The sequence below is a fragment of the Barbus barbus genome, assembly GCF_936440315.1.
Source record: "Barbus barbus genome assembly, chromosome: 46".
NCBI lineage: Eukaryota > Metazoa > Chordata > Actinopteri > Cypriniformes > Cyprinidae > Barbus > Barbus barbus.
The window spans coordinates 9,338,192-9,354,950 of record NC_136724.1 but is presented as its reverse complement, the minus strand read 5'-3'; the positions used below and the strand labels follow the sequence as shown (position 1 = coordinate 9,354,950).

The 16,759-nt window shown below is 37.2% G+C and overlaps 2 protein-coding genes across 2 annotated transcripts in view; both read right to left on the bottom strand.

Annotated features, from left to right (window-relative positions):
• LOC306865237 (arf-GAP with SH3 domain, ANK repeat and PH domain-containing protein 1-like) overlaps positions 1 to 10,114 on the bottom strand; it is a 79,665-nt gene extending 69,551 nt beyond the window's left edge. Inside the window, 2 exon segments of the mRNA XM_079409724.1 lie at positions 8,648 to 8,774; positions 10,050 to 10,114. Coding sequence (XP_079265850.1) covers positions 8,648 to 8,774; positions 10,050 to 10,105 — 183 coding nt within the window. The 5' untranslated portion in view covers positions 10,106 to 10,114.
• A 2,004-nt stretch (positions 10,115 to 12,118) lies between these two features.
• On the bottom strand, positions 12,119 to 16,623 carry LOC306865075 (GTPase IMAP family member 4-like). Its single transcript, XM_079409440.1, has 3 exons — positions 16,510 to 16,623; positions 14,791 to 15,570; positions 12,119 to 13,465 (listed from the first exon to the last, which is right to left on the bottom strand). The coding sequence occupies exons 1-3, from the start codon at positions 16,538 to 16,540 to the stop codon at positions 13,440 to 13,442; spliced, it is 837 nt and encodes a 278-aa protein (XP_079265566.1). The 5' UTR covers positions 16,541 to 16,623; the 3' UTR covers positions 12,119 to 13,439.
• Between the last annotated feature and the right edge of the window lie 136 nt (positions 16,624 to 16,759).

Genomic DNA, 16,759 nt, shown 5'->3' with positions numbered 1-16,759 from the left:
AGCTTCGACTATTCGGTGTTGATTCCTATCGAAGCTTCGAAGCTCAAAAAATGGTATTCGGACCAGCCCTATTCTCTACTATAGGAGAGGAAGAATTGTATAAGCTTTTGTTAAATCATCTAAACCAACAACATGTTTGTTAGACCCTATTCCATCTAAACTACTAAAAGAGCTACTTCCAGAAGTCATAAATCCTCTTTTGGTTATTATTAATTCATCATTGTCATTAGGATATGTCCCCAAAACCTTCAAATTGGCTTTTATTAAACCTCTCATTAAAAAAAACACAACTTGACCCCAAGGATCTAGTTAATTACAGACCGATCTCAAATCTCCCTTTTCTGTCAAAGATACTAGAAAAGGTAGTATCCTCACAATTATATTCCTTCTTAGAGAAAAATGGTATCTGTGAGGAATTCCAGTCAGACTGCTCACATTAGAGTTACAAATGACCTGCTTCTATCATCTGATATTGGCTGTATCTTTCTTAGTGTTGGGCGATATGGTCATTTTTCATATCGTCAGCCTGTGAGATCGCCGATACAAGATATTATCGTGCATGGGCTATTTCAAAACTATTTGGTGATTTTAACCTGTTAACCTTCACCCCCATTTGGGGTCTCGCAGGTGAAAATAACCTACCTAAATTAAAATGGTAACAGTTTGTGACAAAGTGTGCTTACACAAACAAATTAGGTATCTTTGGAAAGAAGACACTCTGGGCTTTACTATCTATCATCCAGAGTTGATAATGCTCAAAAAGATAAAAAGTTATAGGCACTGACGTGCCTTGAAAAATATTTTTCCACACTGAATGTTTTTTTATTTCATATACAAATACATGAAATAAGTCCTGGAGCAATCCAGAAAAGTAATGGATCGAAAGCCACATGTCTCATGAGTTCATATTTCAAATTTGAAGAAAATACCATGAAAAATGAGATTCCTGCAATATTTTTATACACACAACAATAGAGAGACAATTTTGCTATCGCAATATTGAAAATATTGTTACATCCCTAGAAATTATGTAGGCTATTGGTCATTGTATATATGAACAGCATTTTAAATGTATTTTTTGAATAAATTAATAGGTTCAATCAAACAAATAGATCAAATAGATCCAAAACAGCAAGTCACATTCATGTTTTTTTCCCCCTGTTGTCCGCAACCATCAAACCTTGATCTTTACCAATGAACTCTCAGACCAACTATTTACTCTCAAGCAAGGTTGATGCTTGAGTAAAAAGAGGAAGCATCAACCTGACACTGCCATTTTTATCAATAAGGTACTTAAAGGCAACCACAATTCTCAGTGAGGAGTTCCTTCTGTAAATGTATTCTAAAAAGCAACATTTTCATCCCCTTTACAGGTTCAGCTCCACAATTCAAGATGAAAGCTGGAATTCTATCGGGACTTTACAGGGTCAGAGGCTATAAACTAGAGCCACGATGCACTAACATCTGCTGGTTTTAAACAGAGATAACATTACACTACACAAAGCTACAATGGCCCCAAAAGAATACATTTAATTTCATGCTGTGTCGAGAATTAATTCATCAAATGGACTAATTCCCAGAGGACCGACTTATTATTTAGGGCAGTCGTGGCCTAATGGATAGAGAGTTGTACTTGTAACCCGAAGGTTGTGGGTTCGAGTCTCAGGTCCGGCAGGGATTGTAGGTGGGGGGAGTGAATAACCAACACTCTCTCCACCCTCAATACCACGACTGAGGTGAGACCCTTGAGCAAGGCACCAAACCCCCAACTGCTCCCCGGGCGCCGCAACATTGGCTGCCCACTGCTCCGGGTGTATGTTCACTACACTTGGATGGGTTAAATGCAGAGCACAAATTCTGAGTATGGGTCACCATACTTGGCCACACACCACTTCCCTTTCCCTTATTGTTTGAGATAGAAATACGTCACGCCTTGCCACAGCTTTTCTTACAGGCAGAAAAGAGCATGTCATGTGATCTCGGCCTTCCACGCTTAAATTCTGGGGCAGCTATAGTCACCACCGCCCCGTGCACATGGCGGCCCCCCGAATCCAACAGATGGTTTTCATTTAGGCCGTGGCCCGCAGAGCTAGGAGGCAACCAGCCAGAGAGGTGATTCATGAAGTGGACTTTTCCTCATTATGATGAAAAAACGCTGGCTGTGGCATGGGTAAACAAAACCAATGCTCTGAGGGAAGGCAAGAACATACTGTAGAGAAAAATGTGCCATTTAATCTAATTCATGCTTTATGCACACACAGAGCTGTGAAATGACAGGGCAACTGTGTTGATGTGAACTCTGATGTGATCCATTACATCACTGTAAAAGCAGCGAACATCTTGTAAGAGAGAACTTGGTGTATGTGGCAGGGGCAAAATGAAACGGGCTTGGGACATAATGGGGCAAAAATGACCTAAATGACAGTTCTGTGGGAATGTAATACAACCCAAATGCTTTCAAGCAAAAGTATGAGGAATATTTCAACCACCAGCACTGAAAGTGGGCATGAGCCACAAGGAAACAAAGTTTGCTAAAGAACAAAAAATATAATCAATTGAACTGTATTGCTATACCAGCTCTCAAATGACTAACTCAACCCTTGCAGACATCCTCTTTAAAGCCACACTTTGAGGAGGTAATGCTAAACTGTTTTTGATGATAAATGGTTCAACCAATAATTTGACTAATATTCACACTTTTGGTTTTCTATTTAGTGGGTCACTAATATCACTGATATCTCTTGATCTAATAACCACTGAAGCATTTTAACCATACACTTCTAGAAGTTATTAGGCAAACGCATCAAAGCACGTTCACAAGTAGCAGTCTTTGATGGTTTGCAGTTAGATTTGACACTTGCATCTGGCAGATAATCTAATCTAAGAACACTGTAGATAAAATTATTTGTATTTACAAACACAACACTGTAAAAAATAAACAGTTGAGAAAACGTAAAAAAAAATAAGGTAACTCGATGCAGTAAGACATTTGAGTTCTCTCAACAATAGTTTTTTAGTTCTACTCAGTAAAGATACTTTGTTTAGCCTATGCAAATTAGTTTGTTCCTCGCAATGCTGGTTGTCTTATTTTGCTAATAGAAAAATTCTTGTCACATCAACCGAAACAGCAATTGTTTATTTATGAATGACAAACAGTGAATTGTTACAGAAACCTTAAATGGATAACCGTCTAATATATAGACAACATTGTCTTTGTTTGTAAAATATCTTATAAAACCAAGATATCCAGGAAATGGTTAAAGTGGTTAAACTAGACGCAGAAACCTCAAGAATGGTGGCAAGCAACAACTGGTAAAAAGATGAGCTTTTTACATAAAAGTACAACAAATTACTAACAATATTAACAAAACAACAACAACCAAAGTTTAAATGAAGAAAACAGCACAACAGTAATCATATAACAGTAACTGCATAATTTATTCTCTCATTCCGGTGTAATAATCAAGGAACTTTGCTGCCATACCATGGGTGCAGCAGGCGCAATGATATTACGCAGCGGCTGAAAGTAGTCCCCAGCTATATCATATCTTGTCACCTAGCTGAGTACTACTTTCAGGCGCTGCGTAATATCATTGTGCCTGCTGCACCCATGGTATGGCAGCAAAGTTCCTTGATTATTACACCGGAATGAGAGTATAGTTCCTAGACATATCGGCCTAGAAAATCGCAACTTTTTATTTTCGGTCGGCCTTAGTACACGATGTAACTACAGGAGAGTTAAGCTTTAAATAGGGAAATTATCTAAACTCTTTGGTCATTTTTGATGACCACATGCTAATGGTCTAATCCGATTCAATGATACATGCTAAGTTAAGCTAAAAGTGCTACCACCAGACCCAGAGATCGGCTGAATGGATTCAAAAACGGTAAAACTCAACTGTTTAACTCTAGGGGAGTTGTAAAATGAGCCTATTTCCAAAAAAAAGTGGAGTGTTCCTTTAACATTTCAACAATATGAAATTCTTTGTTCAGATAACTGTGTTTGACTAGTTGGGATAACATTTGGGGGAATTTTGTTCATCTGACAAGGGTTTTATGTGGTTTCAAGAAAATAGCATTTCTTAGTATTTGAGACTCAAAAGGTTTTTTAAGCTCGAAAACATGCAGCTGCATTTTTTTTTACAGTCAACTTTAGTTTGTGTGTTAACCTTATGTACGTTTGTGTCCTTCATTTCATAATTCCTTCATTTCAGTTAGGCAAGTTGTATTATTTTGTTCCCATTATTTCACTAAAATAAGAAACAAATAAATAAAATTTGACCATGATTAATCTAAAACAATATAACTAAAAAGAAAAGACATATCAATAAAAACAACACAATACTATAAAAAAAACACTGCTTTCCACCCATAAAATATACATTTCCAAGGTTTACATAAAGTTTTGGCACAGTTTACTTATTACAAGTTTGCATATAGAGTTCAGTGTATTTTTGATGTAAAATTTGGAATACAGATTCTTATTATTACTGTGGCATTTTTATATTTGTTTTGCCAAAATAATTGCAGTGTTGCCTTGTACAATTAAAATGAAAACAGTACAAAGCAGCATAGCATAAACCTACACACAAGGTCTCATTTGGAGAGTGTCTTTGTCTCCCTCGCTGACATGCTAGGTCTCTTGAGAAACAAAACATTGTATATTATACTGTAGCCTATATATATGCTGCATGTCGTCCATGCCAATTGCAAAAACAATTGTAAAAAAAAAGATTTAGCTTTTGTTCTCTTAAAGGAAGTGAATGCCTAGTTGAGGTCAAAAGAAAAAAAAAACAAGGTTGATTGCAATGGTGCTACACACCCTATGGTAATGGTAATAAAATTAAAAAAGCATATGCGCTGGTCAAATGCTAGATCTTTAATTCACTTACATATGTGAAGCAAGATAATTTTCTTCAGGCAGCGAATAGCCTACCTTAAATACTTAAAATACAAATACTTGTAAATCAGAACAATTTAATAACACTATAATAACTATACACTAAAAATGAATAATCACGTGAATAAACATTATTGTATCATATCCCAGCAGATTCCCACCCTTAAACAACATTACAAGTTCCTTACGTGTCCAAGGGTTTTCACATAATACTCTGCTAGATAAGTCCTTTCCAACTTAACCTTTAGGCTAATTAATTAGCTCAATCCACTTAAAATGGTAAAAAAGAAAAATGTAAAACCTTCATTATTGATGCAGTCATTATTGTTATTGTAATGAGACCATCATTACTGAAATTAATATTGTTCACATTTTTGATTATCAGTTAATGAAAAGAAATTACTCTCTAATGGCTTTCATGTTATCCATTCTGACTTCAAGGCCTAACCACAACACTTTTCTGACAAATCTATGTTTCACATTAGCTACAGATGTGTTGTGCTGATGTCTGCCAGCACTGCAGAGTGTGCAGCAGATGTCAGTAGGTTAACCATTAGTTTGGACTGAAATTAACCGATGTGAATATTTTTCCATTCACACTGACCGGAAAATCAGGCCATGTTTACATTTCAGCAAACATTTCAGAGACAAAACATCCTGGTGAGTGAGAAAGTAAAGACAGAGTAACGTGAACTTCGGTCCAACAGTGACACACGCAATGAGACACTCTCATTGGCTATGGAATTTCAGTTTACTGCGGTGGTCTCGCCGTGAAGACAAGAAATGCAGCTCGTACAATTCTCTAATCCAACTGTTGTGTTTTGCTGTGACCTTTTGACACATGATAGGAAGGGACATAGATGGCGTGAAGCCATGAAGCCTCCCGTAGTGCAGGACTGTCTGTGTCGATTAGTTTCCGGCCGCTTTGCACCCCCAACGTGAGCGGAACGTCATGTGACCTGACTGAGTGTGCATGTGTTTACATCCCATAAAGAGAGACCATGAGTCATTGAACTGCTGGCTGAAACCATTCAATCCGTCTGGCTGAAACCATTAGGACACTGGGTATAACATTACACTAAGATGCGGCTTGTGCGTCGCTGGCCCAATCGGGACGAGGCTCTGATCTTTGGTTGCCAGATCTCGCCTACATCCTCCTCCACACTCCCACTCATTTTCTCTCAAATTCTGTTTGCTACATTCACACTGCAGCTAAAACCAGATGTCACTTCTCTTTTCTGACATGTACACAAACTGTGTACATGTCAGAAACATGGTATTACATGGTGTTAGTCTTCTCACATTCAAGGAGCTGCAGCTAACTAGTGTTATATCCACCAGTCTCTAACAGTCTCTCTAATCTAACCAGCATTTGTTTTTCTGTTTCTGTTGTTTTCTCTCTCTCTGAAGCCATAGGGCAAGTAGGTCAGCAGTAGGTCAGCTCTGGCTCTGGACAGTGCTGAACAGCTCAGTGCCGTGAGGACTGTGTGTTACGTAATAGAGCAAAGCATCAGACCAAGCTGGAAGCTTTCAGCACAACATCCCTCCCTCCTTGCGTCTGTAACATCACTGATCAGCATGCTACATGGACAAAGGCCACGTAAATACAGATGCGATATGCAGCACAGCAGATTCCAAATGCATTTGACACAATTTCCTCAATGAATGCAAAGATGAAAATGTACATGCAAGATAAACAACGTTTGATGTTGACAGAATATAGAAATAAATAATGACAGAATACTCATTTTTGCTTGACCTTCTCCTTTAAGACAAACATTGGGTTACTAATGAACTGTGAAACATGACAGATTTGGCCTGACAGTGTTTGGATTATATAGAAAAATGGTGATTCTGACATTTTCACACAATGTCATTGATTGTTTAGAGCAGTCATACAAAGAAGAAAATTAATCTCTTCAATATGGCCCAAATAATATGGCCAACTATAACTTGCAGCTTGGATCCATCTGGAATTTCATCATTACCAACATTAACGGCTTAGAACTGGCCCAATGAATACAAGCATGCATTTCATGTTAAATGTAAAATAAGACTGCAATGTGTCTACATCCTATCAAAATGTCTTATCCCATGTAACCTAAACATGCTTTTTTAGCATTTAGCTAACATTTACTGCAGCCTGTCATTAGATCCTTCTGCCTTTGACACCAACGGTACGATATAAAGGAAAACATGCATATTAAGTCTACTAGCTTTGTGTTATTGAAAATGACCATCTCAGCTTACTTTAAAAGAGAAGTGGTGCTTAAAAGTGATATTTCATCACTCTATGTTCAAATCATTGCAAGAACAGCTTCCTGTCATCCACATATGAGCAGAAGTGGCACAATTGTGTTTTGCAAAATGTTATAAAGATGCTTCTAGTGTGACACGTTTTTGATATTACCCTCTTAAAACCCACACTCATGATCAGTTTTAAATATGCTTTTTGCTATTGGAGCAGGTGTACAAAGGAATCTTAGGATAACTGTGATGGACTCAATAGGTTATTTTAAGAGGTTTTTTTAAATAAAGGAATATGTTAAACAAACACACAACACTATAGAGAAGCTTAAGCAAACTAGCTAAAGATAAGTAAGAATCTAAGTTAACTTTTCCTGCTTTTAATTACAGAATATCTCTGTAAGCAAAATGAGAATCCCTTGGAGAGTAGCTCCTGAACCTCAACAAAACCCTGTGCCAGTATGCATTTAAAAGTGATGCACAAATACTCTCAGGGGCGTTTTACTATGAATTCAGCTCAACCATTTTATACATCAGTTGTTATGAATCACAAAACCATCCATATGCATCCATGATATGACTCTCAAAGCTGGCATAGACTTTCAACGGTTGTACACCCAATGAATCATCAGTGGAATCAGAAGCCAGACCAGCTGGCTGAACAAAACTGCAGCCCACACTGCAGACTGTTGCTCACTGCCTGAAGAGATGCAACATACTAATGCACTGAAAAACAGAGACTGCAGAATAGCCATGTAAACAAATATGATACATCAAATGCAAAACTATGCATGTTCTAATGCAAAGCGCCACTGCAAGCAGATATCACCAAAAGTACCAATGTGAACTGACATAATCCTCTAATATAAACAGATGCAGTAATTAACAAAGTAAAATGATGAAATGTGTCAATGCAATGCAATATACACAAATGTACTAAAATGAACTAATTCAAAGTACCACCAAAATAAAATGCACTAAACTAAACAGGCCTCACATAGTGATACAAAGTATCAGATGCCATGTAAACAGATGATATGCACAAATATAAAATGCCAAAGTTATCAAATTCAATGCATTGATGTAAGCAGATGCTAATGTAGATCCAGTGTGCCACTGTAAAAGGATGCAACTGACAAATGCAAGAACATGCAATGACAGATGCAATGAACAAATGTAAACAGATGCGATAGACAAATGTAAACATTCAATGGACAACTGTAAACATGTAATAAACGAATACAATGCAGTAATAGTAATAGATGCTATGTACTGTACTCATGCGAGGTGCAATGTATTTCTGCAAAGAATCACTGTAAACATGTATTAACGCAATGTCTTAAGAACCAAAGTAAACAAACATGCAATATGCTAATACAAAGTATATATGTAAAGAGGTAGTAATATTTACAGGATGCAATGTACTAGTGTGAAGTATCAAAGTAAACAGATGCAATGCACTAATGCAAAGCTGCATGCGATAAGCAAGCAGTTTCTTACCTCCTCTAACACACTGCCTGTATTCCTGAAGCTCTGCAGGCGGGTGGTGAAGCTGGATGTAGTGGGAGAGTTGTAATCCTCAGTTGTTTCCGACAGAAACTCCGACACCGATATTTGATCTGGCATCCTAAAGCGTGGGTTCGTCCAGGGAATAGATAGAAATGTGTGTTCAGGCGATCAAAAACATCAAAGAGAGAAAAACAAATGAACTTCCGAGGCCGTGGAGAGATGTTGAGCTAACGGTGCGCGAGATGCCTGCTGCTGCAGCACGCGCAAAACAAACTACTAGCACGCGCTAAGCGATTCTGCCTCCAGAAAACACAACGACCTGTTATTTTTTTGGGTTCAATCGTTCTCCCCGGGACTGGGATAGCAAGCCGTCTCACCCCTCACCCTTCGAACGTGACTCTCAGAGTTGACCAGAGTTGTTTAGTTGCGATTCCAGGAGCAGCACGCGCCGTGAAATGATGCCCACATAACGTTCCCCCCGCGTGATGTTTACGACCAATACTCTGCTAACGTCTTAGCGAATGATATTCCCGTGCATGGATGTCTCTGCATACATTCATACTCCGCTGTTTGTCAAGCCCCTGTTCGCTCCCTGCACTCAGACCGTGTGAAATGCGCAACGCGGTGTGTGACATCCGCGCGCTCTGCTCTACATTCACTCACCCACCCCTCTGCGCTACATTCACCCACCCACCCCTCTGCGCATGCCTCTACTCTCACTAAACTAACCCACTCACACTGGCTCCGTGGGCAGCAGTCCAGTGGTTGGTATCATGTATCTGTGAAATTTATTAAAATATAGGTCTGTGTTTCTGGCTTAGCTAGATTTCTGTGATTATCTCTAAATACTTAAATCCACGCTATAAAAATAGCGTGTAGTCTAATGTCAATCATTGTCCTTAGCTTTTTTATGTAACATTACATCCTGTTACACTATTACAGCAACTAGCATAAAATAAATAAGCCCAGAGTTTCCAGTCAAAGACAAATAATGATGACTTTAAACAAACCCCACTATTTACATTATTATACAATAATACGATATGAAATGATTGTTCGTTGCACAATATGACAATTGTCTGCACTGGTTTCATTATAAGCCTCTTTACTCTAACTAACGACTGATAAGTTACTGTAGATCATGCGATTTCTACAGTGTTGGAGTGTGCGTATAATAAATGATCAATGTGAGTTTGAGATGATGTGTGCATGTTTACTTATGTTAAGTATCCAGAATTGTTAATGTAACAAGTGCGACTTCCACAGGTTAAATGGTGAAATGCATGTCAAATTTACTCATTTTTGACACATAACAGTGGAAAAATCGACAGATATTACACAATTACAGTATATAAATGTATAAATATTTAGTTTTCAAAACAGAACTTCTTACCGGTTCCATATAGGTTCCTTAGAAGAAAAACTAAGACGAGAAGATGATGATCTCATGACTTCAGCTTGTGGCTTTAATGGGGAAAAATGCAGATCATATGAGAAGTTCTTTCTTTACAAATCTGTCTTTTCTGACATTTAGTAGGGAAATTGGTAAGAAAAGCAGCACATCACATTTTCGTAATGTTGCCCTACAATGAAACTGCCATACTTAAACCAGAGGAAAAGCAGTTATATTTTTGCTTTATGCCTTTCTGTACATAAATGAGGCATTGCTTTAAATATAATAATAATAAACCTCATTTATTAAGCACTTGCATGCAAGCAAAAGCTCAAAGAGCTTTGCAAAAAACATGAAATGTAAGATAAATATATGTAACAACAGCAGACAAATATATATGCCATAGTACTCACCACGATTAATACAACACACGCTTGTAAAGTAAATATATTCCAGTATTGTGCTTTTCATATTAGTCTCTCTGCCATCCTCTCTTTAGTGAGTTTAGTGGGTGTTCAGATACTAACTGGCCGTGAGTCCCTTCCCTGCTCTGAGAGGAAGGGAGAAGCGACCATGTGTGCTGAAAAATAGCCTGTTACAATGTCTACAGGATCCAGAACCTAATGGCTCAGGAACTACGGAAATCCAGGAGACCTGGGACAGGAAGTGTGAGTAACAAATAGAATGTGAGACCTGGGACAGGAAATGTGAGTAGCACATGTTTACAAATGTAAACATGTGCCTGCTCAAGTGAAGTACCCTCACATATATATTCTGCCACTCAGACAGAGTGATATACCACACATGGCCATCTTATAGGGATGGGGAGCATGGGGTCACGCTTGACTCCATGTAGAATAACAATATTATATTAAGAACGAAACAGCTTCAGGTTATTAGAATCAGGGTGTTTGATGTAAATAGCAAATGCAAAGAGGTTCAAATTACACTAATGTATTATGTAGGTTTTGAGGATTTGGTTCTTTCATGAAAATCATTCAAATAAATCCTATTGTGATTCATTGCACATCACATTTAGTACCTATTTTCTCATATCTCATAAGCCACTCAACTACACTGGTATTTTGTCTATTTTCCAGTCTGGCTTTGTGTCATTTTCCTGTGTTTTTTTTTTAAGGGGAAACAGTGATATTTCCAGCCAAGGAGTATTTATAAATGCAAGATGGTAACACATTGTCATCTAAAGAGGAACTGCTGAAGCTAAGGGGTTCCTAGAACATGGGATTTACCTACTGTTTTATTAGTAAGCACCATAGTTAAAAGTAAATGTTTTGTCTGGGCTGACTCAGATGGGAAGATAGTGAGGTGAAGGACAGGGGGTCAGAAGAGGATGTCACTGGATACATAATCTTTTTTCATAGCTTCCGGTAAGAAAAAGAGTGCATTACAATGTAAAAAAAAAAAAAGGACTGATTAGCAGAAGCAAAAGGGAATATTAGGAAACGTGTTTGCTCAAAGTGTTTTTCAACCCCCTGCTTATGCAAGTGAATGCAAATATTGCTATATGCAGAGAACCACATGGGGTCTAATGGATCAACAATAGATTACTGCTTCACATGGTGCAAGTGAAGAACTACTTTTTAATTTATATATATATATATATATATATATATATATATAGTAAATGTAAATAACGTAAAACAGAGATGCACAGTTCTGTAGTTGGTTTGCATTTGTTGATAGAGTTTTAACTTTTTCTTATTAACATTTAAGTAGCCTGATGATATCTAACTTCCAGGCAGAAGTGTGGACACCCATCCACTTATGCTATCAAGGATGTTAACATAAAGAACAAAACACTATCACCATCAAACAATGCTGAGATTGATGCTTTGTTGATCAATACACCGCAGAGGGTCATGGGTAGAGTGCCCATGCATTGATTTCAATATACAAGCGGTCTACAGTGGAGTGGAAAAATGTTTCTGTAATTTAAGTGGTTCTAATGGACTATAGATGTGTCCTTCTGCAGCTCTGGCTTATAACTGATGTGTGTTTTCAACATGATTGTGCTGTCTTTATTTGTACTCACATATTATTTTATGTTTGGATATTTTAATGTTGAATATTCAGATAAATACAGAATAAAAGTATAGTTATTAAAAACCCTACATGTGATTGTATACCACGGCAGCAAAAAAAATCCCTGACATCCTCACATATTTTGATAAATTATGGCGCCACCTAGTGGTTATAAGTAGTAAGAAATGTGCAACAAACGTGTACAAAGGGCAAGATTATTTCAATGTTATAATCTGACTGACTCAAATTCTGAGTCAATTTGGTAAAACATACCCTATCTGCATCAAATCTGTTGAAGTCAACCATAAAATATGTGACTGCACTGCAGCTTTACATGACTATTAGAGCAACCAAAAAGACTTGAAAAACAGCTCATGATAAAATGGTCAGACATTTGGGAAGCAGATTTTTATGGGTTTCAGAAATGTCAGTAGATCTAGAAAGGAATGCATTCATGTAAATCAACTAATAGTAGACACTCATGTTGATACTCTTGACAATGACAGAACTTTAACAGTATTAAAGGAAACCATTTATAATGAAGTACACTAGATTTAGAATGTGAGGGAAAAAACATTTAGAAAGAAACTCATTTAAAAAAGGAAATATCACAGTAATCCTAAAACAATCAGTATGTTAAAATCATTTAAGCACACACACATAAAACAGCAATGATATTACTAGAAAATAATATCATTAGAAAACAAACGTGCTGTATCTTAAATACCTGAAACAGAAGCTAACTCTGATGTGAAATCATTGGAAAACTTAACATGGTTTTGGACAATTTATAATTCCATAGCAACTGTCACCAATATAACGAACCAATGCTACAATAATGTGACCGCGACAGACTCTTATCTCTGATAACACTATTAGTGCATTAGTTGAGGCATTTTACAAGCTATTGTGTTAAACTCATTAGTGCAAATAATTCATGAATGTTGAGTGTTTCTGTTTGACTAATGACTCCATTACCTCAATATTCTCTGCACCAGTGGATACTTCAGACATAACACAGAGTAGAGACATGGCTGCTTGGGAAAGTGTGTATAGTAGCGATATCTGCATGTTATAGCATCATCATTACAAATGGTTTTAATTTTGTACAACTGATTTACTAACACCAATTCGACGATTGATACCAATTTGATGATAATTTATATTGTTACCATCTTATATTTTCTGGGGTAAGAAGTACATAGTACAGGAACATTTACCTGTAAACCCTACAACCTGAAGCTGCCTAGACTGGTGCACTGATATGTGGCTAGTGGGTGTTTCATAATTTAAGTGCAGGAGAATTGAGGTCATGAATACAGCAGCACTGGAACAGTTATCTCAGCCTTAGTCACTCACTCCTTCAACCAAACCTGCAGAGATAACAAAAAGAAATGACATCATACAAATGTAATGCTGTATCAAGCAAAAAATTCTCACTACAACACTGTGGGCCAGGTGCATAAATTTAGCTTCTATGTTAACACAGTGTCTTAAATACAAGTTTAACCAACTAGCAGTTAGCCAAAGAGTAATCAGGCTTATATTTTTGATTTAACTTAGACTAATTAAAATATGACCAGTCTTAAATTAAAAAAATTATTTGACTTGTAACTTGTAAGCCTAGTCTAAACCTTTTATGCAACCGGCCCTGCTTTATAATACTGAATCAATTCTGTGTCTGGTGAATACAAATACAGAGTTACAATATAGTGGTGAGTATTAAATAAATCATTTGCAACCTAATAAAACATTTAATAGTATTATTGTTGATTGCTAACCGTTTTTAAAAGGTAAACAATGTTTAATGAAAAATATTTTTTTTATTTTATAACATTTTAATATTACAGTAGTCATGTTTTTACATTATAGTACATTATTCGTTATTAATGAATAAATTAATACTTTTTAAAGATTAAATTAAAAAATAAATACTACTATTAAAAAAAAAAACATTTTTCTGACTAAAATCAACATTAAACTGCAGTCATGACCGTCTTTACTTTCCTATTGTGAAGCATTTCTGAGTGAAGCGGCCTCTTGAATGTTGGGTGGGATTTAATTTTATTTGTGAATTGATTGTTGTTGTTTGCTACTGCTGCAATCTCATGTGAATGACAAGTTACTTTAAACAACTGCTGTTTACACAAAGTTTACAGCAGTCACTTAAATTATAGTACATTATTTATAGTAATTATAGTAGTTATTCAGTAATGAATAATTTAATTTATCTTGTAATTATTTTGTCAATTTTTTTCTATTTAAGAAACAAAAGTTTAATAAAAAAAAATACAAATAATATTTTCTTGTATTCATAAACATGCAAAAAAACAATTCTAGTAGCAGGTGTTTTGTAGTAGGAGCAATGGAAATGCTTGCAGAAAAACTTTGAGCCTTGATTGCACGCTTCTAGTTCAATGAATTATGTATGAATAGTGTTCTAACATGAGCCATTAGTGCAGGTGTCAGAGTAAAATAAAGACACATATTGAAAATGTCAGCATCAGTTTCCAGAATAAACAACAGAGTGACAGTGAGTATAACATGATGTAAGAGGAGCTGAATTCAAACTTTATGAGAACAAAAGTTTAGAACGAGTAAACAGATGTCCTGGATGCATTAAACAAATGATCCTTCAGAGACACTAATAACCAGAACAGCACTGTGAATGCTATTGTATGCTTTGACATTAACTCACTGTGTGGAGTGTCCACATCCATGGCCCGCAGCGAGTTGCAGGAGCCATTCTGTTTGGGTCTAGCGCCAAGCTCCCTGTTCTCTTTCAATGAACTGGTGTTCAGATTCAGACTCTGAGTTTGACTTTGTGTTTTGGTTTCATCTGTCTTAAGGGTAAAGTAACCACCTTCTTCAGCTACAATCTTCTCAATCTTCTCCATCAGCTGGGGAAGCTGCGGGTGCTCGCCAAAAATATAGTTATTGATGACGTGGTACCTCTTCTTACACTTGCCCACCACCCACTGAAGGTCACGGCCTTCCCTTCGTATGTGTCTTTCTATGGACCTGTCCTTCAAAACCTCTGCCCAGGTGAAAACGACCATGGTGTGCTTCCACACATCCTCCCCAAAAAGTGCCAAGTTCTCCTCTATACGACTCCGGTCTGTTTCTGCGAACATGCCCACAGGTATGACCAGCAGGAACGCATGGGGTCCAGGTGGGCACAAAGTAACGCTTCGGACCATCTCCTGTTGGTAGTCCGCCGGTGTTATCTGGGATGAGAACCAGCCAGGAGTGTCGACTACTGTTACTTTGCGCTGATCCACCTCAGCTTCGCGCTTCACACAGAATTCAGAGGCACGTTCCAGATGAAACTCTTCGCGGCCCAGAATGGTGTTGCCGGTCAGGCTTTTACCTGGCCATCGCCAACCCAGCAGGATCAGCCGGAGCTCTGGGAGACGATTAGCTTCACGTGCAGCTGCAGCCAACCGTTTCTCTTCCTCAGGATCGAGTTGGTCATCAGCTGTAACGTACAAATACATTATTTCTATATTTGGGGGGTTGCATTATTTATCTGGATCCTAAATGAGGGTATTAACTGTACTGTCTAATTTTATTTATTACAGATTTGTTAATTTGTTGTGTGTTATACTACGGTTTAAAACTTTGTGCTCTGTAAGATTTTTTTTTCTTTTTAATGCTTACCAAGGCTGCATTTATTTGATCAAAAATAGAGTAAAACAAGAATACTGTGAAATAATATTACAATTTAAAACAAATAAATGGAATTTATTCTTGGCTAATTTTTAGCAGCTGTTATTCCAGGCTTCATTGTTACATGATCCTTTAGAAACCATTCTAATGTCATCGTACTGACCACAACTTTTGAATGGTATGTTTACATTGTATTTTAATTCACATTTTTAGAATTACCTTGAATCTATTTCATTATGGAGACATGCATGTCAAGCAAGCTTTAACCAGGAAGGATTTTCTCAATGATGTGTGTCAATATCTGAAATGTGATCTTACGGCAGTTTCTCCTTAAGGCTTAAGCAAGGAGGAAATAGATGTCCAAGACCTTTACATTTATTATTTTTATTTTCTAAATATTCAGCTAACCCGCCAAGCAACATTAACACAAAATTAGTAAGTTACACTCACCATTGAGAGCCTTCAAACAAGACTCACTCTAAAACACACTGGAGCTCGTATGTAAAACAGTCAGTCACTGTAAACGAATCTTTAACTCTTTAATCTGATTCATAATGAAAAACTAATGGATAATGTGAGTTTCTGTTGTGCCTTTAGTCCACCTGACAGCAGCGGAAAACAGGGAGACGTGTCGCATTCACTCGACACACTCACCGGCTAATGTTACAGTAGTACAAACAAAGCCACATTTAAATACAACTGCCGGGTTATAAAGCATTATTGAACATTATACTTTAAAACAACTTACCGGTTGAATTTGACGGTCTGTTTGAGCTCATGACGACGCCTTTTCGTAACTTTGGACGTGTCAGTGATCCGGGAGAAAAGAGCGATTTCCTGCTTGCCTCTTGAGGGCGGGAGAGCTGTCCGAATCTGATTCATGAATGAATCGCTTTGAGTCGGATCTTTTAAATTAATCTCAACGGTTCTCGAGTAAACTATTGAAGAACAATTGTTGCAAACAAAATATTGCAAAAGATAGCCCTTGATCAAAATTT